General features: G+C 43.6%; 5 protein-coding genes across 8 annotated transcripts in view; 1 reads left to right on the forward strand and 4 right to left on the reverse strand.

Moving 5' to 3' along the window:
• Window positions 1–266: 266 nt before the first annotated feature.
• Window positions 267–3,084, forward strand: phykpl (5-phosphohydroxy-L-lysine phospho-lyase). 2 transcript variants are annotated; one of them, XM_033973524.2, is made up of 13 exons: window positions 267–332; window positions 432–550; window positions 632–791; window positions 856–930; window positions 1,249–1,336; window positions 1,406–1,522; window positions 1,594–1,676; window positions 1,753–1,978; window positions 2,057–2,211; window positions 2,327–2,416; window positions 2,524–2,654; window positions 2,725–2,773; window positions 3,002–3,084. In XM_033973524.2, exons 1-12 carry the CDS (start codon window positions 283–285, stop codon window positions 2,766–2,768), a joined length of 1,338 nt encoding a protein of 445 aa, XP_033829415.1. In that variant the 5' UTR covers window positions 267–282; the 3' UTR covers window positions 2,769–2,773; window positions 3,002–3,084. The 2 variants fall into 2 exon arrangements, with proteins under 2 accessions (XP_033829415.1, XP_055080756.1); XM_055224781.1 differs by having other exon boundaries at window positions 2,725–2,770; window positions 3,000–3,084.
• A 207-nt stretch (window positions 3,085–3,291) lies between these two features.
• On the reverse strand, window positions 3,292–6,739 carry LOC117377175 (heterogeneous nuclear ribonucleoprotein A/B). Of its 3 annotated transcripts, none has more exons than XM_033973533.2 (9): window positions 6,693–6,739; window positions 6,033–6,238; window positions 5,449–5,617; window positions 5,209–5,376; window positions 5,003–5,134; window positions 4,843–4,933; window positions 4,551–4,706; window positions 4,356–4,441; window positions 3,292–3,977 (listed from the first exon to the last, which is right to left on the reverse strand). In XM_033973533.2, exons 2-8 carry the CDS (start codon window positions 6,221–6,223, stop codon window positions 4,371–4,373), a joined length of 978 nt encoding a protein of 325 aa, XP_033829424.1. In that variant the 5' UTR covers window positions 6,224–6,238; window positions 6,693–6,739; the 3' UTR covers window positions 3,292–3,977; window positions 4,356–4,370. The 3 variants fall into 3 exon arrangements, with proteins under 3 accessions (XP_033829424.1, XP_055080762.1, XP_033829425.1); XM_055224787.1 differs by having other exon boundaries at window positions 6,704–6,728; XM_033973534.2 differs by lacking the exon at window positions 4,356–4,441.
• A 2,288-nt stretch (window positions 6,740–9,027) lies between these two features.
• Window positions 9,028–10,449, reverse strand: nme5 (NME/NM23 family member 5). The gene is made up of 5 exons (XM_033973780.1): window positions 10,300–10,449; window positions 10,033–10,238; window positions 9,473–9,573; window positions 9,290–9,408; window positions 9,028–9,114 (listed from the first exon to the last, which is right to left on the reverse strand). Exons 1-5 carry the CDS (start codon window positions 10,447–10,449, stop codon window positions 9,028–9,030), a joined length of 663 nt encoding a protein of 220 aa, XP_033829671.1.
• A 507-nt stretch (window positions 10,450–10,956) lies between these two features.
• rack1 (receptor for activated C kinase 1) lies at window positions 10,957–13,619 on the reverse strand. Its single transcript, XM_033973536.2, has 8 exons — window positions 13,411–13,619; window positions 12,652–12,823; window positions 12,375–12,522; window positions 12,202–12,297; window positions 11,897–12,007; window positions 11,557–11,697; window positions 11,239–11,349; window positions 10,957–11,065 (listed from the first exon to the last, which is right to left on the reverse strand). Exons 1-8 carry the CDS (start codon window positions 13,517–13,519, stop codon window positions 11,000–11,002), a joined length of 954 nt encoding a protein of 317 aa, XP_033829427.1. The 5' UTR covers window positions 13,520–13,619; the 3' UTR covers window positions 10,957–10,999.
• Window positions 13,620–16,997: 3,378 nt separating this feature from the next.
• col23a1a (collagen type XXIII alpha 1 chain a) overlaps window positions 16,998–25,568 on the reverse strand; it is a 152,785-nt gene continuing 144,214 nt past the window's right edge. Inside the window, exons 19-32 of the mRNA XM_055224789.1 lie at window positions 24,910–24,954; window positions 24,793–24,837; window positions 22,509–22,589; window positions 22,021–22,074; window positions 21,663–21,737; window positions 21,558–21,584; window positions 21,321–21,380; window positions 21,187–21,258; window positions 21,087–21,113; window positions 20,485–20,538; window positions 19,827–19,913; window positions 19,629–19,724; window positions 19,289–19,327; window positions 16,998–18,012 (exon numbers count right to left, since the gene is read on the reverse strand). Of these exons, the coding sequence (XP_055080764.1) occupies window positions 17,962–18,012; window positions 19,289–19,327; window positions 19,629–19,724; window positions 19,827–19,913; window positions 20,485–20,538; window positions 21,087–21,113; window positions 21,187–21,258; window positions 21,321–21,380; window positions 21,558–21,584; window positions 21,663–21,737; window positions 22,021–22,074; window positions 22,509–22,589; window positions 24,793–24,837; window positions 24,910–24,954 (813 nt within the window). The 3' untranslated portion in view covers window positions 16,998–17,961. The remainder of the gene's footprint in view (window positions 18,013–19,288; window positions 19,328–19,628; window positions 19,725–19,826; window positions 19,914–20,484; window positions 20,539–21,086; window positions 21,114–21,186; window positions 21,259–21,320; window positions 21,381–21,557; window positions 21,585–21,662; window positions 21,738–22,020; window positions 22,075–22,508; window positions 22,590–24,792; window positions 24,838–24,909; window positions 24,955–25,568) is intronic.

The following is a 25,568-nucleotide window of genomic DNA, read 5'->3' on the forward strand; positions in this document are numbered from 1 at the left end:
TATTTTACCACCCTTTAGTTTGACAGTGGTAGTATCGTCCACCCCGAGGACAAAATGTAAATATTAAAAAAGAATCATAAAACTATTAATTTTTTTTAAAAGTATATATATGTGTTATATTTATTTATTTAATGAACGTATAAAAAGTCTTTAAATGTAAAATGCAGCCTGGCGAACACCTACAGGAAAGGGAAATAAGATCATGCGTACTGCGCATGCGTGCGGAATGAACGGCTGTAAATGTATCGTGACGAGTAAAAGAAAGAATTTAAGTCTCAAACGATGGAATTTACTAAAGAAAAAACTCTCGCAATGAGAAGTAAATTAATCGGGTATGTGCCTCTCAAACCCCCCCACCGTGGACGCTATAACACACACTTAAACACATTTAACACACACTTAACACACAGTTAACACACATGTGTTTACAGTCAGTCCTGCAGACTCTTTTACTCTGATGATCCAGTGAAAATAATAAGAGCACGAGGACAGTATCTGTTTGACGAGGCTGGGACTCAGTATTTGGACTGCATCAGTAATGTTCAACATGGTAAAAGTATTTATTTCCAGTTAGTGTTACATGGCAGTGTTATGTTTATTTCAGTTGTATTTAGTGTTGTCTGTTTTGCAGTGGGACACTGTCATCCTCACATCACAGAGGCTGCAGCTGCACAGATGGACCTCCTAAACACTAACACAAGATTCTTACATGACAATATAGTGATGTACGCAGAGCGACTGGCAGCCACACTCCCTGAAAAACTCTGTGTCTTCTACTTTGTCAACTCTGGGTAAAGAGACACATTATTCTGGTTTGAGGTTTGATGTGACAAATAATATTGTTTTTTATTTCAGATCAGAGGCCAATGACCTGGCTCTACGCTTGGCTCAGCAGTACACTCAACATGAGGATGTTATTGTCCTTGATCAGTAAGAGTTCATTTAAGAGTTAATTTAAGACTGTGGAGAATTAGGACAGACGTGAATCACTCACCATCACTCTCCATCAGAACACTGCTAACATGTGAACAGACTGTACCATTACTCAAACTACTGCAGAAATAGTACCTCAGATTCGTGTTTGGTAGATTAGAATATTTTCAAAACCACAAATTTGTTTGTGTTTTATATATATATATATATATATATATATATATATATATATATATATTATTTTTTTATTTTTTTTCTTCACCCAAATCTAATCTAGATTTTTAAATGTAAATCCTGTCTTTGTTTTTACACTAGTGCATATCACGGACATCTAAAGTCTCTTATTGACATAAGCCCGTATAAGTTCAGGAAATTGACAGGACAAAAAGAATGGGTTCATGTGGTCAGTAAATACAGTGGTTATTATTCGTGTCATGACTGACCCTGTGCTGACCCTGTTGTTTCTGCCTAGGCTCCTCTGCCGGACACTTACAGAGGCCTGTATGGAGCTGACCTGCCTGATCCAGGACAGGCTTATGCTGACGCAGTTAAAGATCTGATTGAACAAGTGCAAAGTAAAGGACGAAAGGTGCATTTTACTTTTCTAAATGTTGCACTTGTAACATGAATGTTTGTAGAAGTTGTTCATTATGGATGCAGATCGCTGCCTTCTTTGCCGAGTCACTACCAAGTGTTGGAGGACAGGTCATCCTGCCAAACGGATATTCTGCCAAAGTTGCAGAGTAAGTTCTCATAAATCCTCAAACATTAAAAAGATGGTCATGTTTGTTTGTTGACGGTGTCCTCACCTCCTCACAGATATGTGCACTCTGCTGGAGGAGTGTTTGTGGCAGATGAGGTGCAAAGCGGATTTGGACGTGTAGGAACCCACTTCTGGGCTTTCCAGCTACAGGGGGAGCATTTCTGTCCAGACATACTGACCATGGGCAAACCTATGGGCAATGGGCATCCTCTGGCTTGTGTAGTGACCACTCCTGAGATCGCCAGTGCCTTCACAGCGAACGGCGTCGAGTACTTCAACACGGTATTGACTTTACTGAGCTCTACTTAAAGGAAGCTTAAATTCTTAAATATGAAGTGCATACATGCTTTCTACTTGTAGTTTGGAGGGAATCCAGTTTCTTGTGCGATTGGTTTAGCGGTCCTGGATGTGATTGAAAAAGAGGATCTCAGAGGAAATGCCATCAAAGTCGGAGCTGTGCTTAAAGAGTTATTCAGGGGGCTGCACTCAAAACATGAAATAGTCGGTGATGTGCGGTGAGGAAGGACACTTGCATGTCATGCACCCAGAGAAAAAAAATGTGTTTACAATTTGAATGAAAGACCAGAAACTAATCATCAAATATCTTTAAAATGTGTATTTAAATTGCAGAGGTGTGGGGCTGTTTGTGGGTCTGGAGATGGTCACAGACAGAAAACTGAAGACGCCAGCGACAAACACTGCAGCTTATGTAGTAAAGAGGTAACATCCACATTTATGTAGAGGTAGCACTTGTGTAGTAAAGAGGTGACAGACATTTCTGAAGACACTTTACGTCTAAGACTGTACTGAGTTTGCTGCTTCATCAGGTTGAAGGAGGATCATATTGTGGTCAGTACAGACGGGCCCTGGGATAACGTGCTGAAGTTTAAACCTCCCATGTGCTTCAGTGTGGAGAATGCAGAACATGTGGCACAGAGCATTGACCGCATCCTCACAGGTAGGAAATGTGATGTGTGGACCTCTACAACTACAGGATTTAATCTGGTCTTTAATCCCCCCCAAACCAGATATCAAGACCACGAGCCTTAAACTGGAAAAAGACGACATCTAAAAAAGGTGCGTTAACCTGTAGAAAATATTTAATCACACATTTGTCACAGGGTCACACATTCATCGAGTTCAGAGGTAGATGCACACCTGTTTACGACTGCAGAACAAACAGGTTCATTTTACTAGACACCAGCTGTCGCACACACTGTACTGTCTCGAACTCTTCAAAACACTGGAAATTATTAAAATCTGACAAGCAGTTTCTGATAATAATCCATCTCTTTTTTACCCTAGTGGCATTTGTGGAGCCAAAACAACAAGCAGCTGAGGAAAAAACCTACAACTTCATACCTTTGTAATAAACATTTGCATTATTATATATGGTGTGCCTTTCCTGATGAATCCACCCACAATGATCATCACATCTTGGTAAAAATATGGTTTAGCACTTACCAGACTACCATTCACTTTTAATCTCAAACACTCATCCTGAGCCGCACTCTTCCACTGCGACAAAACAAGCTAGCCATTTAACAGTACAAAACATTTAACATTAACTTTAATAATAACAAAAGATCCATGTGTAATATGAACCGAAAGTTTATTTCTATCAATTTACCCAAGACACTAGAGGAATGAGTTTCCAGTGAGAGGGGGAATACCCCTTACATTAACAGGCTTGCGTTCAGTTGTATAATACTAGTAAAGCCACTTAAAATTGCAGACATGATGGGGGGAAAAACTCCTTAAAAGCCAAAACATAACAAAAAAATGCTGGTTGTCTTTGTCTACTAGCCCATCAGCACACGTTCACTTGACACACAATGAGTCCTTTGATTAGTTTGAAATCCCTTATTCACCCCATATCTGAAGCCATGCAGCCTGCATCCAACACTCAGCACAGGAGAATATCAACTTAAAAGTTCTAGAAAGACCAAAAAGAAAAAGCAAATAGTTTTATTGAAGAGCTTTAAAAGCTCCTGCTCTGCTCATCTGTAAATCCAGTAGACATGTAAAAATACAACCATACAATACATTAGATTCAAAAAGGTACCAAAAAGTACGGTAAAAATAACACTTCCATCACTGGAAATGTAAATGACACAAAACAATATAAAATAAAAAGTGGAAAAGTGACATTTGCTTCCCCAGTTCCTCACTTGATCTGTACAAATGGAGCATGAGTCCAAATTTCTGCCAACTCCAAAGGAAAAGCCAGAGCCCATGTTCGCTGTGGTCAGACCATGGATCTCTCTTATTTACTTTAGACCTTAAGAGAAAAACATGGTGCTTAATGTTACTACTTTTAAAACCAACGTCATGCAGTTACACAAAGACAGGTATGAATGAGTTTGACAAGTTATGTGGACACACACTAGGAGGAGCGCGTCAGGTAGGTGTTGCACCCCTGGGTGAGCCCTCACTCCTGCTCTCCACGGCCAATTCAACCCTCGTGGAACAAGTAGTGTTCGCATTTCAAATGGCTGACGGGTGAAATGAGCCCCTTGACCAAACCCACATCACAGCCTGCTGCTACCCAACTACAATGCCTGAATGGATTTAAGTTGGATGAATCTTTGAGGTCAAAAAGGCACCAATGGTTATAGCTATGTTTTCACACTACTCCCGATGATGCAGAGATGCATACCTGCACTACGTGTGTTCAGTATGGCTTGTAGCTACTCTGGTGGCCTCCACGTCTTGGAGTTTTCCCATAGCTTGTATTGCCCTGGTCTGGAGGACAAGAGAAAGAGGGACTAAGTGCTTATGTACAACAAGGAGGACCAAGAAAATTAGGTTTCTCTGATTCAGTTTCTTTCCCTGGGGGGGACTTATCGCTTACTGTAGTCGTAGCTACCCCCATAGCCGTAATAACCAGCAGAGTAGTCATAGCCACCGTAGCCTCCGTAGCCGTATCCTTGTCCGTAGCCATAGCCCTGGTTGTATCCCGGATTCCAGTTGTAATTGTTGTAGCCGTGGTTCCAACCCTGGCCTTGGCCTGAAACGCAAGAGCGACCCATCAGACACCGCGTCCAACGTACGAGCCAATCAGGATCTTCATGAGAAGCCATTTAAGCTGCTCTATAAAAACACATAGAACATTAATATTTTTATTCAAATAGACTGATGCTTACGGGCTCCTCTTCCACCGCGTCCTCCGTATCCACGAGCCCCGTACTGCTGCTGCTGATAAACTTCCTTGGGTTGAGCCTCTTTGATTTCACACTGGAGACAAACACAAAGTTAAAATCTGATAAAGTGATGACACGTGACCACTGGGAGTAGAGACATTACCGTGCTCCCGTCGACAGTGTGGAACTTCTTCTCCATCACCTTCTTTGCGGTAGCTTCATCTTTAAACGTGATGAATACAAAGCCCCTCCTCTTTTCTGACTTTGGATCTTGTGGAAGTTCGACATTCTCAATCTACAAACGATGAACATTTCTTAGCATGTCAATCGAGACAAATTTGCATTAACAGAGTGCAGAGTGTAACGTACCTCTCCGAACGCCCCAAAAAACTCTTCGATCACTTCCTTAGAAGTTTCAGGATTAATGCCTCCAGCGAACACCTTCTTCACCGGCTCCTTTTTCGGCACCGCCATCGCCATGGCCTTCTTCGGGTCGATCTGTCGTCCATCTAACTTGTGTTCCTTCTGTTCAAGAACCTGCCAGAGAACATTTATTAATTTCATTTTCTACAATAGACAGCTTTAATCTGAGACCACAGCTGAACTTACTTTGTTCACACAAGCGGGGTCTTTGAAGAGGATGAAGCCAAACCCTCTAGATCGACCAGAAACAGGGTCCATTTTGATGGTGCAGTCTGTGACCTCTCCAAATTTGGAGAAGTAATCTTTGAGATCCTTCTTGCTCGTGTCCCAGCTGAGACCGCCCACAAACATTTTCCTTAGAGGAGAAAGAGAAAGGGCATGTTTAAATTTACAGCTGGTGTAGCAGTACACACTTATATATGGCTGCAGGGGGGAGGTGGATCATTGGGGCTGTAAATGCACACAATGTTCCCAAACATCAGCGGGTCTGATGAAGAGCCGCTTTTTGCATAAATGTAATAAATAAACAAAACCAAAGCCTCGCATCGTGCCACAGTGAAATAAACTGAGATCTGTGCATTTGACACGGCTTCAGTCGGATGCCCATCCCCCTCCCGCTCTGCACATGGCGCCAACAAAGACACCGGCGAACAAAGAAACACGAGAGCCGAGAGCCGGAGCCGAGAGCCGGAGCCCAGAGCCCCGTGCACCAGCCCCCAGACCCTCATGATCCAAACCCCGGGACAGGCCTGTAAAGACCCCGCTCTTACCCGGCATCCTCCTCGCTCTTGCTGGCGTCGATCTGATTCCCCTCGGTGCCTCCGTTCTCGTTCCCGTCGTGTCCGGCTCCTTCTCCGTTCCCTTCGTTCGTTTCCTCGGTGTGTCCGGCTCCGTTTAAATCCTCGCCCGTGTACCCGTTCTCTGTGTTTGTTTCCATGTACTGCTGCTCGGAGTCGGACATTTTGGAGTTTTAAACCTGTAAAAGGACAGAAAAGGCGCAGATGTTCGTGTTATCACAGTTTAACCCTTGTGTCGCCGCGGCTCCTCGCGACGCCATTTCTCCCGCCTCAGCTCCACAGTTTCCACCATTTTGACCCGCTCCGGCTCAGAACGGGACATAACGGGACAGATAACGGTCTCATAACAGTCTCACGGAGCAGACAGGCGCGTCAGACACGTTTTAAAGTCACATTTACAGGCGCAGAGTTGACAAAGGCGCAGTTTGTGCGGACACAGAGCGGATCACAGGCGGCGCGCGCTCAACGCTCAGTTACGTAACACGGGCCGCGCGCCGTTAGGTCACACTCTGTACAAACCCGCACAGCTTTAGCTAACGCGTTAGCACAGGCGTTTACACGAACACAGCGCCGGTATACTCACGCGACAGTAACTCAAACGTTTAAAGAAAGACGTGAAAAAGTGTGTCTTACTGGTCACACACCCGGAGAGCTCTCTTCAAGATGGATTCTCCCGCACGGACAGAGCTCGTGGTTGGTTTCTATCACCGGCAGATCAAAACGCTGTTCTGCCGAGAGCGACGCTGATTGGACGATGAAGCTGCTCGTCACCGTCTCCGCCAATGAGCGTCGACACGCCCTCTCAGCGGGCCAGAGGGTCACGCCCCTTTTATTATAAAGGAACATTCATCCTTTTACCCAGTGTTGGAGAAACTGAAGCCCCGTGAACCACTGAATCACCGTGAAACACCTGTTTGACCTGGCGCACTGTTTCGAAGCAGAGAGTGATGTTAGAACAGCGACATCTGCTGCATATTTATATGTTTGGCATTAGGGGGTTTACATTAACTAGACAGGCATTTTGATCTTATCTTATCTGAACTCTTTTATAGATCTGACATAATTTCAAGCCAATCTCCTTCAAACTTCCCGCAAAGCAGCGCACAATCAGAGCTGGAAACGTAGAAGCGTAAAAGCCCCGTATGTCATGGTCACGTGATTTTAGCCACGTGAATCCGACGTCGAATCAGGGCCTCGCAACACGTCGGGTTCATGAGCCCAACGCTGCTCCGAGGTCAGACTCCAGCGTAACATCTCTACTTTTACTACAGTACTTGTACTTTTACCACAGTATTTGTACTTTTACCACAGTATTTGTACTTTTACTACAGTACATTCATCCTTTTACTACAGTACTTGTACTTTTACCACAGTATTTGTACTTTTACTACAGTATTTGTACTTTTACTACAGTACATTCATCCTTTTACCACAGTATTTGTACTTTTACTACAGTACATTCATCCTTTTACCACAGTATTTGTACTTTTACTACAGTACATTCATCCTTTTACCACAGTATTTGTACTTTTACTACAGTACATTCATCCTTTTACTACAGTACTTGTACTTTTACCACAGTATTTGTACTTTTACCACAGTATTTGTACTTTTACTACAGTACATTCATCCTTTTACCACAGTATTAGTACTTTTACTACAGTACATTCATCCTTTTACTACAGTACTTGTACTTTTACTACAGTACATTCATCCTTTTACCACAGTACTTGTACTTTGACTGCAGTACATTCATCCTTTTACCACAGTACTTTTACTTTTACTACAGTACATTCATCCTTTTACTACAGTACTTGCACTTTTACTACAGTACTAGTACTTCTACTGCAGTACTAGTTCTTTTACTACAGTACATTCATTCTTTTACTACAGTACTTGCACTTTTACTACAGTACTAGTACTTTTACTGCAGTACATTCATCCTTTTACCACAGTACTCGTACTTTTACTACAGTACTAGTACTTTTACTACAGTACATTCATCCTTTTTACCACAGTATTTGTACTTTTACTACAGTACATTCATCCTTTTACTACAGTACTTGCACTTTTACTACAGTACTTGTACTTTTACTGCAGTCCATTAATTCTTTTACCACAGTACTTGTACTTTTACTACAGTACTTGCACTTTTACTACAGTACTAGTACTTTTACTACAGTACATTCATCCTTTTACTACAGTACTTGCACTTTTACTACAGTACTTGTACTTTTACTGCAGTCCATTAATTCTTTTACCACAGTACTTGCACTTTTACTACAGTACTAGTACTTTTACTACAGTACTTGCACTTTTACTACAGTACTAGTACTTTTACTACAGTACTAGTACTTTTACCACAGTACTAGTACTTTTACTACAGTACTAGCACTTTTATCACAGTACTTGTACTTTTACTACAGTACTTGTACTTTTACTACAGTACTTGTACTTTTACTACAGTACTTGCACTTTTACCACAGCACTAGTACCTTTACTACAGTACTAGTACTTTTACCACAGTACATTCATCCTTTTACCACAGTACTTGTACTTTTACCACAGTACTTGCACTTTTACTACAGTACTAGTACTTTTACTGCAGTATTTGCACTTTTACTACAGTACTAGTACTTTTACTACAGTACTAGTACTTTTACTATAGTACACAGTCATGGTTCATAAATATAAAACGTTCCAGTCGGTGCATGATTCTGTATAAAAGTCTAACACTTTAGTGCGTCGACACATTTATAACAAAACCTTTTTTTTACATTCATAACTTTTTTTTTTTTTTTTACATTTCTAACAAACCTCTTCAGGGTCAAATGTTTCACATTACACATTTATTGATTCTTTCGTTCTCTCTTTAATGTTCTTTTTAGTCACACCACTGTGGCCCAGAATCCTCAGCAGTAAAAAAATACAATATTCAAATAAAAACACAATATAAATATGTTTAAAGTCACTGTGTCTTTTCTCCTGCTGCGGCTCCATCACTGATCTGAAGTTGATTTGGGTTGTTTTTAATGAGCCAGTCTGCGAGCCACGTCTGCAAGAGAAACTCCAGAGTTAATCTAAAGACAAAGCATAAATAAAGCATAAATAAAGCATAATTAAAGCATAATTAAAGCATAAATAAAGCATAATTAAAGCATAAATAAAGCATAATTAAAGCATAATTAAAGCATAAATAAAGCATAATTAAAGCCGAGGCGTTCACTCACACAGGGGTCGGCCGGTTTGTGCCTGCACAGTTCAGTCAGGCCCTTTATCAGGGCGGGGCTGAGGCGTGTGCTCAGATACTCCTCTGTGTTTGCTCTGGATGGAAACGGCTCCATTACAGCTGAAGACGAGGAGTTTTAAGTATTTTAGGTGCACGTTTCAACATCTTGAAATAATGTTCTTACTGTTTGGGAAGATGAAGCGGATCTCCCTCTGAGCATCAGTGAAAGACTCGCTGCCGTGCACTGCGTTTTGGACGTCAGATGTGCCATATTTAGCTCTGAGACTGGGTAAAGAAACATTCAGGTTTGTATTTGAGCAGCTGGAGCGTCGATAATTGTCTTGTCTATTTGTTTGAGTGGTGTAAAGTTCACACAACAGGCTTGTGTTTTGTTTCATTCACACATGTTTGAGTCACACTTTATTAGTCTGTAACATCTCCAAAGCTCAAAATGCGACGTTCCACCTTGTGATGTCATCAAGTGGTAGTTTTCAAGTGAACAGCTCCTTTTACCTTTAGTTCAGTCGAGATAAGTGACGACTCCAGGACTGAAATGATCCAAATGATTCTAGAAATGCAGGTGTATTTTAAAAACACAGTGGAGCACTTCCTGTATCACCACATGATGACATCACAAGGTGGAACTGAGTGTTTTCAGTTTAAGAGAAGACCTCTGCCTAAATCTGGAGGTTTGTGTGTTAAACATGTGAGAATGAAACAAAACCTTTCCCTTTCCACTCTGACCTCTGAGGCTGTGTCTCTCGGGCCTTGCTGATGCTGGACGGTCCCATGATGAACCTCCAGTGGTCAATGGCCTTCTCTCGGGCCAGGGTGTAGGCCAGTGTGGGTCCAGAGCTCATGAAGCTGGTCAGACTGGAGAAAGTTGTCTTTCCAAACTGATTATTATAAAAGTCACTGCACTGCTCCGGGCTCAGCAGCACGCGCCGCTTCTGTGACGTAAACACGTAATCAATCAATCAGATCAATAATGAAATTTAAAAACGCTCCTACCTGAACAATGGAGAACCCGGAACGAAGCATTACGTCCTCGATCTCCTCCGCTTTATGAACAGCGTCAGGTTTAATCAAGGCTAAAGTTCTTTCCACGTAAACGCGAGCTTCAGGACGAGCTTCAGGACGAGCTTCAGGACGAGCTTCCATTTTGCTTTAAAAGGCTGTTACACTTTAAATAAACTTTATTGTAAATATTTCATCCAAACTTGTGACGCTAACGGCCGCTGGGCGCACGCGCTGCTGCTGCGGCCGTTGCTAGGATACGAGGTCTGGTCTACGGAAAGCCGGAGCAGACAAACTACCGGAAAACATGCCAAAATTATTCACCGCGGGCGATGAAAACTATTAAATATGCTCAAATACGCGCTCAAAAGCACCGGTGTGACTTCCCTTCAGTCATCCCTGCAGAATTACTATTTTACACTATTTTAAGCCTTTTCTGACAATCTTAACCTCAGTAAAATAATTTAGCCGTTAGCTTCCTGTGATTGATGCATAATTGACCAACAAAAACACAGAACTCCATCAGGATTACCACTGTGTTTAGTAAAGAGTTTATACAAACTAAAAAAGCCCACATAAAACATCTGACATCAATACTTCAAATCTCACAATTTCTTAATAAAAAAAAAAAAAAAAAAATGATTACAGCAAACTTTTTAAACTGTTTTATTTAAATTTTCTTGACAAAAGGTCCTTATCTTGTCCCAATAGTGACCTGCCACACACGGATCAGGTTGTCGGTGTAGCCAGCGAACAGCGTCTGAGGGAAGAAAAAAAAACAAGTTTGACATTTTGAAGATTTGAATTTCCATTTTAGAGTTTGAAAAGTCCCTCATATTTGCAGGACTGTCACCAGTAGACATCAGAACTTGAAGTGAATGGGTATAATCACTGGGAGGAGACGGGAGACCAAAGAGCTCCGTCCAGACATACCTGTCCATCAGCTGACCAGGCCAGAGAGGTGCATTGTGGGGGCTCGGCCTTGCTGTTTGTGCTGATCACTTCCTGCCTCAGTTCATCCACAATGATCTTGCCCTCCAGATCCTGAATTAAAAAATAAATAAATTATCAAAACGACATGACCCTCAAACAATAGAAAAACTACATAAATGTATATAAGTGTAAATAAATAAATAAACTGGTGAAAAGCTCAGAAACAGCCTCTTTATCATCACGCAATACAGACGGCAAAACGTTTTCATCTCTGCTTTTGAGTCTTTTTCATTAAACAGTTTGGGGGAGGAGTCTCACCCAGATTTTGATGCTGGGGCCGGTGGCGGCGCACAGCCAGTAGCGGTTGGGGCTGAAGCACAGGGCGTTGATGGTGTCACCACTGTCCAGGGTGTACAAGTGTTTGCCCTCGTTCAGGTCCCACAGCATCGCCTGGCCATCCTGAAGAAATGCAAATGTATTTAATACAAATTTGACAAAAGACAGTGGCAGATGTGAAGTGTTGAGGCAGGTGTGACTCAGAAACAGCCTCTGATTTCATCACACTACAGATATAAGTTATAATTTCCATCACAGTGAAATCCTGCCATTACAGTGCAAGAAAAACAGTTATAATTCTAGTATTTAATGTTTAACTTGCCCTTCCTCCAGACGCACACAGGGAGCCATCGGGGGAGACGGTCACCGTGTTGAGGAAGCCTGTGTGACCAATGTGGTTGGTCTTCAGCTTGCAGTTAGCCAAGTTCCACACCTATGGACAAAAATGATCAGTTGTGTCAAAAAACAAAAAACAAAAACATGTTTCCACTATGACGACTTCCTCTAGTCTGATGCTCCCTCATCTTTTTATCTTATTCATCAACAGCTCAGATAATACATGTAAAACAGCCCCATTCTATTTCATCAATGACCAAGAGATTCACATTTCAGAAAAAAATAACCTACTTTGACCATCTTATCCCAGCCGCAGGAGACGATGATGGGGTTACTGCTGTTGGGGGAGAAACGCACACAAGAAACCCACTCACTGTGGCCCTCGTCCTGCAGAACACAAGGATTAAGATTAAAGTTTTATATAATATTTGTATATTTTAAAACACATCAGAGACAGATCTTACCTGGATGGTGTATTTGCAGACTCCCAGGGTGTTCCACAGCTTGATGGTCTTGTCTCTGGAGCCTGACACAATCTGACGGTTATCAGCGGAGAACGCCACGCTCAACACATCCTTCGTGTGGCCAACAAAGTTACGAGTTGTAGCACCACTAAAAAAAAACACAAATGCATTTAACAAAACTGCAACTTTTTAGAAATAAAAAATAAATAAAACATCCACTGTGAGCTCAAGGAAGGTCACATATTTAAATATTACTTTAACAGTAACAAAAACTCACGTGGTAAGATCCCACAGGCGCAGAGTGCCATCCCAGGCACCGGACAGGGCGAACTGTCCATCAGAAGAAATGACCACATCACTCACAAAGTGAGAGTGACCTTTGAGGGCGCGCTGGGGGATGCCATAGTTAGTCTCATCACGGGTCAGTTTCCACATGATGATGGACTTATCTGAAAACACACTGGAGTTAGATCTGACCAGAAACCAAAAGGACAGAGCAGTCACTCACAAAGGGGGACAGAGGGAACGAGCACAGGTCAGAGGAGCTCACTACACAGGTGTAGAACACAGCCCCAAAGGGACAGAGATGTCCTCTGACCTGTGCACAGGGACAGAGCACAGAACAGGTGTAGCATCAGAACACAGCCCCACAGTCTGCACGTTTATACGAGAGAGGGTTTAACACGGGGTCGGACAGGGTCTGTTGGACAGGTCTGTTGGGCTGGTTCTGTTGGACTGGGTCTGTTGGACTGGGTCTGTTGGTTTGGATCAATCTGTTTGACACGTGTCTCAGGTTTTATTTGCATCAGTTGCTGTTAGCTCGTGTAGCTGTTAGCTTGTGCTGCTAACCGGTCTCATGTCAAGTTTAACACCGCTCTTTGTTTTATAAAATAAACTTTGTTTTAAAAACCCAGGTGAGTGACCACAGCCCTGTCCACAGCTCTGTCCACAGCCCTGTCCACAGCCCGGGGACCACAGCCCTGTGGCTGTGGTCCCCGGGCTGGACGCGCCGGTGTGCGGGCTGGAGGAGCCTCACCTCGGGACGCGGACAGGATCATGTCGGGATACTGCGGCGTAGTGGCGATCTGAGTGACCCATCCGCTGTGGCCCTTGAGGGTCCCTCTCACGGTCATCTGCTCAGTCATTCTGGAGCGGGAAGGTTCTGCCGTTGGCGAGGATGGGTTCGGATTCTACAAAGATCCAACAGACCTACGTCCTCATCGCACCAGGGCGCAGCGGAAAAGGAAGAACGGACCCGGATGTAAAAACTTTGAAGAGGTGAGAGCGGGGGATTGTGGGATATGTAGTGTGGAGGCGTGGCTTCGCGCCAACACGAAATACTCAAATTTAAATATTATATTATATTATGTTATGTTATGTTATGTTATGTTATGTTATGTTATGTTATGTTATGTTATGTTATGTTATGTTATGTTATGTTATGTTGTGTTGTGTTGTGTTATATTGTATTGTATTGTATTGTATTGTATTGTATTGTATTATATTATATTATATTATATTATATTATATTATATTATATTATATTATATTATATTATATTATATTATATTATATTATATTATATTATATTATATTATATTATATTATATTATATTATATTATATTATATTATATTATATCCTTTAAAATGTGACCTTTAATCTACATGTAAGAATAAGACTGTTAAAGCCCCACAGCGTAACTTTTAGCAATACATAAATAAATAAATAAATACATACTTTTTTAAAGTAAAAAATAAAAGTATGTTTTTTGATGTTTTTATTAATGTCTTACACTTGTAATGTGCTTTTTCAAAGCCTCTCAAAGCTCTACACTATAGTCATTATTCATTCATTTCCACACTTGGTGATGGTCAGATACTATTATTGCTCTGAAACATATAAAAAAAACGCCTCCTCTGTTTGAGCTGCTCTCATCTCCACAGACCTGACTGTTGGCCTGGAGGAGCGACTCCGTCTGCTTTTAATTAGAAAAGTTCCTTTTAACAGAGAATGTTCCAGAGTGTGGTTTTATCTTTTTTATTTCCATGGATCATGCCACCGCCAGAAAGTTACGTGGTGTGGCTTTAAAAAGATCAGCTCAGGGGCAGAGGGAACACGTCCCAGACTATTTCTACTTTCACCAGAGCAAACACCGGAATTGAGTGTTTGAGGTGTGAATACATCTGTTCTGTTGTTGTGTTGTTGTGTTCTCTTGTTGTGTTCTGTTGTGTTGTTGTGTTCTCTTGTTGTGTTCTGTTGTGTTGTTGTGTTCTCTTGTTGTGTTCTGTTGTGTTGTTGTGTTCTGTTGTGTTGTTGTGTTCTCTTGTTGTGTTCTGTTGTGTTGTTGTGTTCTGTTGTGTTGTTGTGTTCTCTTGTTGTGTTCTGTTGTGTTGTTGTGTTCTCTTGTTGTGTTCTGTTGTGTTGTTGTGTTCTGTTGTGTTGTTGTGTTCTCTTGTTGTGTTCTGTTGTGTTGTTGTGTTCTGTTGTGTTGTTGTGTTCTCTTGTTGTGTTCTGTTGTGTTGTTGTGTTCTGTTGTGTTGTTGTGTTCTCTTGTTGTGTTCTGTTGTGTTGTTGTGTTCTGTTGTTGTGTTCTGTTGTTGTGTTGTGTTCTGTTGTTGTGTTGTGTTCTGTTGTGTTGTTGTGTTCTCTTGTTGTGTTGTGTTGTTGTGTTGTGTTCTGTTGTGTTGTTGTGTTCTCTTGTTGTGTTCTGTTGTGTTGTTGTGTTCTCTTGTTGTGTTCTGTTGTGTTGTTGTGTTCTCTTGTTGTGTTCTGTTGTGTTGTTGTGTTCTCTTGTTGTGTTCTGTTGTGTTGTTGTGTTCTCTTGTTGTGTTGTGTTGTTGTGTTCTCTTGTTGTGTTCTGTTGTGTTGTTGTGTTCTCTTGTTGTGTTCTGTTGTGTTGTTGTGTTCTCTTGTTGTGTTCTGTTGTGTTGTTGTGTTCTCTTGTTGTGTTGTGTTGTTGTGTTCTCTTGTTGTGTTCTGTTGTGTTGTTGTGTTCTCTTGTTCTGTTGTGTTGTTGTGTTCTGTTGTGTTGTTGTGTTCTCTTGTTGTGTTCTGTTGTGTTGTTGTGTTCTCTTGTTGTGTTCTGTTGTTGTGTTGTGTTCTCTTGTTGTGTTCTGTTGTTGTGTTGTGTTCTGTTGTGTTGTTGTGTTCTCTTGTTGTGTTCTCTTGTGTTGTTGTGTTCTCTTGTTGTGTTCTCTTGTTGTGTTCTGTTGTTGTGTTGTGTTCTCTTGTTGTGTTCTGTTGTGTTGTTGTGTTCTCTTGTTCTGTTGTGTTGTTGTGTTCTGTTGTGTTGTTGTGTTGTGTTCTCTTGTTGTGTTCTGTTGTGTTGTTGTGTTCTCTTGTTGTGTTCTGTTGTTGTGTTCTGTTGTTGTGTTGTGTTCTCTTGTTGTGTTCTGTTGTTGTGTTGTGTTCTGTTGTGTTGTTGTGTTCTCTTGTTGTGTTCTGTTGTTGTGTTGTTGTGTTCTCTTGTTGTGTTCTGTTGTGTTGTTGTGTTGTGTTCTCTTGTTGTGTTCTGTTGTGTTGTTGTGTTCTCTTGTTGTGTTCTGTTGTTGTGTTGTGTCCTGTTGTTGTGTTGTGTTCTGTTGTTGCATTGTGTTCTCTTGTTGTGTTCTGTTGTGTTGTTGTGTTCTCTTGTTGTGTTCTGTTGTGTTGCGTTTACAGGATGCGTGTCATTAAAGTTCATTCTGTTCATTCTCGTTCTTTGACATAAACTTTCTGTTTTAAGTGTGATTGTGTAACTCTGTGTGTGTTTGTGTGTTTTTGTGCAGACGGATGAACAACTCGTTTATTTCACTTTAAATGTTTATTAAACACTTCTCTTGTTACAGATTTAGAGTCATTACAAAAATAGCTTCATTCTTTCACAACCAAAACACAATCACAAATAATAGTGTGCCATTAAACTGAGGCTTATACTGAACAACACAAACTGACAGGCCTCAACACCAGGGCCTCAACGCCAGGGCCTCAACACCAGGGCCTCAACACCAGGGCCTCAACGCCAGGGCCTCAACACCAGGGCCTCAACGCCAGGGCCTCAACACCAGGGCCTCAACGCCAGGGCCTCAACACCAGGGCCTCAACGCCAGGGCCTCAACGCCAGAGGTCAGGCCTCACAGGGGTCAGGCCTCACATGGGTCAGGCCTCACCATCAGAGTCAGATACGAGAGTGAACAGAAACATAAAAATAATAAATATAAAACATCAGAGGCGTCTGCAGTACTGAAATGTGCTGATATTGTGTTTTTTTAAATTCATTCATTATTGTGATCTGAGCCTGTGTCTCTGGCCTCAGTAAAACTGGCCTTATATTCTGTAAAAACAATAAAAACAAAAGACAAATATGAAGATCACACACATCAAACACGAGGCCACACGGCGGCTCCACACTCTCTCTGGAGTCTGTTCTTCAGTCACTGATTTAAAATGAAACATTAAACAGCTGATATTAAAGATAAAGCACAAAAACATCAGGATTTTTAACTTGATTCATGTGAAATCTGAAAACTCAGCATCAGCAAACACCAAACTGTAAGAATAAGATGGAAAAGGCCCTGCTTCAGTCACAGTTAAACAGGAAGGATGTGTGTGTGTGTGTGTGTGTGTGTTGTCTGTGCCTGTGTGTTGTCTGTGTGTATGTGTTATGTGTGTGTGTTATGTGTGTGTGTTGTCTGTGTGTGCGTGTGTGTTATGTGTGTGTCGTCTGTGTGTGTGTGTTATGTGTGTGTGTTGTCTGTGTGTGTGTGTTATGTGTGTGTGTTTTATGGCTTACACTTAAATCAGTCATTTCATAAAAAGGTTAAACTCAGACTTAACCTCAGTGTGTTTGTGTTTGTGTTTGTTTGTGTTTGTGTTTGTTTGTGTTTGTTTGTGTTTGTGTTTGTTTGTGTTTGTGTTTGTGTTTGTGTTTGTTTGTGTTTGTTTGTGTTTGTGTTTGTGTTTGTGTTTGTGTTTGTGTTTGTGTTTGTGTTTGTGCTGAGGCAGGTCTGAACTGTTTGATGGGCCATAAACGATTTTAATGTTAAAATGGTTTAAGTTTAGTCAGATTGATCCTCGCTTCTCCATAGATCTGCTCTAACAGCTCTTAAGTTCTCTTTATTTGACACATTTCTTGTATTTTTCACACAGAGTCGTTAAAATTACTTTTCCATCTTATACATGTGTTTATGTTGCCCTGGGACAGGAATGCAAAATGAAAACGGACAAAAAACATTGTAAAAAATCAAAACGATTAAATCGTGTTAAAATAAAACTCCGTCGACGCGACTCGTGAATCTAAATCTAACGTCATTGTGTCAAACAGGGACCACAAGTCGTAAAGTCGTCTCATGCGTTTCATTTGCAAAACACCTTTTTGAAAGTGTCCGGTCCAGAAGAGCGCCCCCTCTGTGCAGTAAAGATATCTGTATGTGCCACGACCAAAGGCTGCGTCCCGTGTCGCCCCCTCCTGGACATTAACGACAGTGGCTGTGAGTGTCCGGCGCCACGTTACATCGGCAAAGCTCCTCCAGCTCCACAAAGGCCCGTCTGCTGCAGGGTCTCCTCCTGCGGCTCCTCCTGCGGCTCCTCCTGCGGCTCCCGGTGGCTCAGGGCTGAGACAGTCTCTTACGTTTGAGCTTCAGTCTCGTCATCTCCTCCTTTTGATAAACAGGAACAGCACAAAACTCTCTGTGTCTGAACTCGCTGCTCAAACTGTTCATTCACAAAAATCATCCCAGTGTTTGGAGGTCAGACTCAGACTGTGTTAGTGACGCTGCTCCAGAGCGGCGAGCGGCGAGCGGGCACTGTCCTGAGCCTCAAACTCAGTTACTCAACAAACATCTTCAAAAAGGCACAAAACTATAGACAAATCTCTGTTCAGCTTCATATATTATCAAATGTTCTTTACAAAAGGAGCAGGTTATGGGCGTTTCAACCGCAAAATATAGATCAGTATGTACAGGTCCCATGTGCAGGTTAGTCATCACTGCAACACAAACAAAACACACACAAATCAATCAGATTAATATTGTTTCAAACAGGCCACACCCACATCCACGATGAGGCCACACCCACATCCACGATGAGGCCACACCCACATCCACGTCATACTTACAAAATGTCCCTGTTTGTGCCAAAGTCAAGCAACAACCATGTATTAGTTTAGTTTAAACTGTCCCAGTGTCGTTAAATCAGACCCATAAGAGCTTCTGTGTGTGTCCAATGAGAGGACGGCGCCGCAAACGTCATCACAACAAAGCGCCGCATGCTGCAGCGCCCCCTATGGACAGCCGCACATTTTATTTCATTTGTACCAAAATGACGACGCGACGCTGCAGAATCTACGAGTATCAACGATTAAGAAAATAAAACTGGAGAAGGAAGAGCGGACGTCACAGGGGGCGTGTCACAGTGGGCATGTCACAGGGGGCGTGTCACAGTGGGCGTGTCACAGTGGGCGTGTCACAGGGGGCGTGTCACAGGGGGCGTGTCACAGGGGGCGTGTCACGGTGGAGGTTAAACGGCAGATCGACAAAATGGCGTCGTGAAAATAGTGGATTAAAGATTAAACTCAATAAAAACTCAAATAAAACTTCAGAGACTCAACGAGAAGAAACGACTGAAACAGGAGAAACATCTGAACAGACTGAACAGGTTTAAAGCTACACTGTGGAACATGGACAAACACCTGAACAGTTTAGTCGTACGGGTCTGATTTAAAGACACATTCTGAAATATGACACATGCGACACTTTACTATAAAAACAGTATCATTAAAATTAGTCAGATCAGTGATTTATTCAGCGGCTCAAATCTTTTCCAAGTGAAAAATAATAAAAAGTTCCCCAGTGCAAAAGGAAACGTGCCCGTGATAAATACTGATAACTCAGTGTCGTCATGGCGACAGGTCTAGTGACATCAGAGGCGTCTCACCTTGTGCCAGCAGCCGGGGATCGGCAAACCGTCGTGTCCCTAAAGAACCAGAGAAAACTATTACACACAGAGGACAGAGGGGGCGCTGTGTGGAGGGTCAGGTCATGGTCAGTTTGGGGTTTAGTGTTTTGTTTTGTTTGTGTCTTTCTCTTGTTTTGGTTTGAGTTACGGCCGACAGTCGACCTCGAGTTCAGAAAATAAACCCCAGAAGAAGTCGGACGCGTTTCCTGAACCTGAAATAAATCTGGTTTTACAGTAACGACCAAAGGGTAAAGGTCACGACCCAAAAGAGGCGTCAAGAAGCAAACAGGAAAAGATAAGAGGAGCAGAGATACTGTACCACAGGACACGGAGCGTCAGGGACGACAGGAGGAAGAGGAGGAGCAGAGGAAGAGGGCGGAGCCTCGGCAGACTGACCTTTAGTCTCAGAACAGCCCTGAGCCGCCGCAGCAGCAAAGAAAGAGCGAAGAAGAAAAGACAGAATAATGACGTGAAACTGCAGAGGAGTAAAAGACACGTGAGGACGTCCAGGACATACCACAGGACAGGGCTGGTCCAGACCCGGAGGACCCTGCTCCCCCTTCTGTCCCTTCAGACCCCTCTTCCCCACCGCACCTCTGTCGCCCTGGCAACACAAGCACACGTTTAAATGTCCCACATGGTTAAATGTCCCACAGGTTTAAATGTCCCACAGGTTTAAATGTCCCACAGGTTTAAATGTCCCACAGGTTTAAATGTCCCACAGGGTTAAATGTCCCACAGGTTTAAATGTCCCACAGGGTTAAATGTCCCACACGTTTAAATGTCCCACAGGGTTAAATGTCCCACACGTTTAAATGGCCCACAGGTGTAAATGTCCCACACGTTTAAATGTCCCACAGGTGTAAATGTCCCACAGGTTTAAATGGCCCACAGGTGTAAATGTCCCACACGTTTAAATGTCCCACAGGTTTAAATGTCCCACAGGTTTAAATGTCCCACAGGGTTAAATGTCCCACAGGTGTAAATGTCCCACAGGGTTAAATGTCCCACAGGTTTAAATGTCCCACAGGTTTAAATGTCCCACACGTTTAAATGTCCCACAGGTGTAAATGTCCCACAGGTTTGTGTCCCACAGGTGTAAATGTCCCACAGGTGTAAATGTCCCACAGGTGTAAATGTCCCACAGGTTTGTGTCCCACAGCTCGGTGCTTTACCTTCTCTCCTCTCTCTCCTCTGTCTCCTTTGTCCCCCATCATCCCCGGGAAACCCTGAGGACAAACAGGTCCATGTAAATGTGAGACTTTTGTACCAACGTTTCAGTCAAAACCACAGACAGTGAAGAAGAGTCTGACTCAGCTTCAGCTTCAGCTCAAATGAAGCTCATTGAGGCTGGAGCAGAGTCCTGACTGTGAGTATCATAGCAACTAAAGAGCCAATCAGGAGCCAGGCTGAAGGTCACGCCCCTTGACCACTTAGCAACGCTGTCAATCAAACCTGTTGCTAACGCTAACGCTAACAGGAGCGACCTCGGGGAAAGAAGGACCTGATTTGTCTGTTATTAATGTTCAGATCTTGATTTACAGACACAAAAGTGAAATAAAAACCCCAGGATCATGTAGAGGGTTAATACGAACATTTAAGACCAGAATGAGTCTGAAGAGACAGAGACAGAGAGAGGACAGAGGGGACAGAGAGAGGACAGAGGGGGGACATGTTTTTTCACGCCCATGATCACTTCCTGTTTGTAGGCGGCGGCTGTAGCAGATTTTAGCTCCGCCCTTTTATATAAACATCTATAGACACTGTATAAACTCACATCTAGTCCAGGTTCTCCCGGTCGACCCTGGAAAACAAACACAAACCTTTGAACCTTCTGTAAACTCAAGTGCAGATGGTGAGTTTGTTTTGTTCTTTACTTTTTCTCCTTTGGCTCCAGGGAGACCCACCAGCCCCGGAGCGCCCGGCGAGCCCGGGTGTCCGTCAGAGCCCTGTGTGTGGAGGACATTTACATTAGATTAAATTAGATTAGATTTAAATGTTTAATACTCACTCTGAAACCTGGAGAGCCACTTTCTCCTTTCTCTCCCTTCAGCCCAAACCCAGGTTCACCCTGAGAACAGAACACACACAATTATACACACACACACGATTATACACAACACACATGATTATACACACACGATTATACACACACGATTATACAGCACACACACGATTATACACACACGATTATAAACCACACACACGACACAAATCACGAGCCAAAACCAGGAGAACAGAGTCGTACCTTTGGACCTGGCATCCCATGAAGACCCTGAAACACAGAGAGAAGGACCAGAATCAGCCCGGTGTTCTGTATGTTCTGTTTTTAGACAGAGTCACTGTGGCTCACCGTGGATCCAGGAGTCCCAGGCGCTCCCGGAGGACCAGGAGGACCCGGAGGACCTGGCTGTGAAATCATCTGGACCTGAAGGCGACAAAGAGAAAAAGTGAGTTCAGATCAAGTTTATTTTTGTAGCAGCTTCAGCCGAACCAAAAAGCTTCACATAAAAGTCAAAAAACAAATACACAAAGACACAGGAGCAGAACAATAAACCTGTGTGTGTTAAATACCAGGGAGAAGAGGAGGGTTAAGCCTCGTCTTAAACTGTGAGACTGAGAGGCTCTGACACACAGGGGGCGCTGTTGATGCTAACAGTGTTAAATGTAAACACGGCCCAGTGTAAATATAAAGTGAAAGTTCCAGTCACCAGATTATCGTCCAGTTTACAGTCGCCCTTTTCTCCCTTCTGTCCATCCCCCCCCTGAAAAAAGAGAGAGACTTAAGTGAGACACAGGACACACACACACACACACACACACACACCCCGACACACACACCCCGACGCACACTGACACACACCAACACACACACACACCAACACACCCCGACACACATGTGCACATTCACACACATGCACACTTACGTGCACACTCACACACACGTGCACACTCACACATGTTCACACTCACACACGCGCACACACGTGCACAGTGACACACGTGCACACTCACACATGTTCACGCTCACACATGCGCACACACGTGCACAGTGACACACGTGCACACTCACACACATGTGCACACGCGCACACTCACACACGTGCACAGTGACACACACATGCACACCCCCGCACATGCACAGTCACACACACGTGCACACTCACACACACGTGCACACACACACGTGCACACTCACAGTGGGGCCTGATAAACCCATCTCTCCTCTCTCTCCTCTCGGTCCTGGAGCTCCAGCTTCACCAGAGTCGCCTTTAGGCCCCTGAAATCAAACATGACATCACTCTATCACTCCATCACTCCATCAGTCCATCACTCCATCACTCCATCAGTCCATCACTCCATCACTCCATCAGTCCATCAGTCCATCAGTCCATCACTCCATCAGTCCATCACTCCATCAGTCCATCACTCCATCAGTCCATCACTCCATCAGTCCATCAGTCCATCAGTCCATCAGTCCATCACTCCATCAGTCCATCACTCCATCAGTCCATCAGTCCATCAGTCCATCACTCCATCAGTCCATCACTCCATCAGTCCATCAGTCCATCACTCCATCACTCCATCAGTCCATCAGTCCATCACTCCATCAGTCCATCACTCCATCACTCCATCACTCCATCACTCCATCACTCCATCAGTCCATCACTCCATCAGTCCATCACTCCATCAGTCCATCACTCCATCAGTCCATCACTCCATCAGTCCATCACTCCATCAGTCCATCAGTCCATCACTCCATCACTCCATCAGTCCATCAGTCCATCACTCCATCAGTCCATCACTCCATCAGTCCATCAGTCCATCACTCCATCAGTCCATCACTCCATCAGTCCATCACTCCATCAGTCCATCACTCCATCAGTCCATCAGTCCATCAGTCCATCAGTCCATCACTCCATCACTCCATCAGTCCATCAGTCCATCACTCCATCACTCCATCAGTCCATCACTCCATCAGTCCATCACTCCATCAGTCCATCACTCCATCACTCCATCACTCCATCAGTCCATCACTCCATCAGTCCATCACTCCATCAGTCCATCACTCCATCAGTCCATCACTCCATCAGTCCATCACTCCATCAGTCCATCAGTCCATCACTCCATCACTCCATCAGTCCATTACTCCATCAGTCCATTACTCCATCACTCCATCAGTCCATCACTCCATCAGTCCATCAGTCCATCACTCCATCACTCCATCACTCCATCACTCCATCACTCCATCAGTCCATCAGTCCATTACTCCATCAGTCCATTACTCCATCAGTCCATTACTCCATCACTCCATCACTCCATCAGTCCATTACTCCATCAGTCCATCACTCCATCAGTCCATCACTCCATCACTCCATCAGTCCATCACTCCATCACTCCATCACTCCATCAGTCCATCACTCCATCAGTCCATCACTCCATCACTCCATCACTCCATCAGTCCATCACTCCATCAGTCCATCACTCCATCAGTCCATCACTCCATCACTCCATCAGTCCATCAGTCCATCACTCCATCACTCCATCACTCCATCAGTCCATCACTCCATCAGTCCATCACTCCATCAGTCCATCACTCCATCAGTCCATCACTCCATCAGTCCATCACTCCATCAGTCCATCAGTCCATCACTCCATCACTCCATCAGTCCATCAGTCCATCAGTCCATCACTCCATCACTCCATCAGTCCATCACTCCATCAGTCCATCAGTCCATCAGTCCATCACTCCATCAGTCCATCAGTCCATCAGTCCATCACTCCATCACTCCATCAGTCCATCACTCCATCAGTCCATCAGTCCATCAGTCCATCACTCCATCACTCCATCAGTCCATCAGTCCATCAGTCCATCACTCCATCAGTCCATCAGTCCATCACTCCATCACTCCATCAGTCCATTACTCCATCAGTCCATTACTCCATCACTCCATCAGTCCATCACTCCATCAGTCCATCAGTCCATCACTCCATCACTCCATCACTCCATCAGTCCATCACTCCATCAGTCCATCAGTCCATCAGTCCATCACGCCATCACTCCATCAGTCCATTACTCCATCAGTCCATTACTCCATCAGTCCATTACTCCATCACTCCATCAGTCCATTACTCCATCAGTCCATTACTCCATCACTCCATCACTCCATCAGTCCATCACTCCATCACTCCATCAGTCCATCACTCCATCACTCCATCACTCCATCAGTCCATCAGTCCATCACTCCATCAGTCCATCAGTCCATCAGTCCATCACTCCATCACTCCATCAGTCCATCACTCCATCACTCCATCACTCCATCAGTCCATCACTCCATCACTCCATCAGTCCATTACTCCATCACTCCATCACTCCATTACTCCATCACTCCATCAGTCCATCACTCCATCACTCCTATTACCCCCGTCGCTTCATCACTCCATCACAGAAGAAGAATGTCCAACATAAACAGCACACACACCTTTTCTCCGTCCAGTCCTGCGGGTCCAGGTAACCCCAGCTCCCCCTGGAGGAGCAGGTCAGTGTTACACTCATTAAGTCTGAACAACAAAAGTGTTAAAATCACACAAAGTCGCACCTTCTCCCCTGGAGGCCCCGGGGGTCCAGGTGGTCCAGGTGGGCCCTGCACACAGACGCACAACATGAGCCACAACACAATGTCTAAACAAACTGTCATCAATACTGTGAGTAACTGTACTCTGATACCAACAAATGAGTACTCAGAGTACAGTTACCTCAGAGTACAGTTACTCTAAATGTGTACTCAGAGTACAGTTACTCTAAATGAGTACTCAGAGTACAGTTACTCTAAATGTGTACTCAGAGTACAGTTACTCTAAATGAGTACTCAGAGTACAGTTACTCTAAATGAGTACTCAGAGTACAGTTACCTCAGAGTACAGTTACTCTAAATGTGTACTCAGAGTACAGTTACTCTAAATGAGTACTCAGAGTACAGTTACTCTAAATGGCCCACAGGCTCATGTCGTTCTCATGTCGTTCTCATGTCGTTCTCATGTCGTTCTCATGTTTCTTGTTCTTCTTTTCTCTTTAAACTCTTTTTCATCAGGTTTTATTTCATGATGGATTCATGTCTTTATCACACAACACACAGATAAATCATGCTCTCATCAGCAGGGGGCGCTCTGTAAAGCACAGGCTTCAGTGAGTGGCGGTTGATGTGATGTGGCAGGAGGGTCATGGGTCCAGTGTCCGTCACACGCCGCCGTCCACAGA

Source organism: Periophthalmus magnuspinnatus, chromosome 10 (assembly GCF_009829125.3).
Source record: "Periophthalmus magnuspinnatus isolate fPerMag1 chromosome 10, fPerMag1.2.pri, whole genome shotgun sequence".
NCBI lineage: Eukaryota > Metazoa > Chordata > Actinopteri > Gobiiformes > Gobiidae > Periophthalmus > Periophthalmus magnuspinnatus.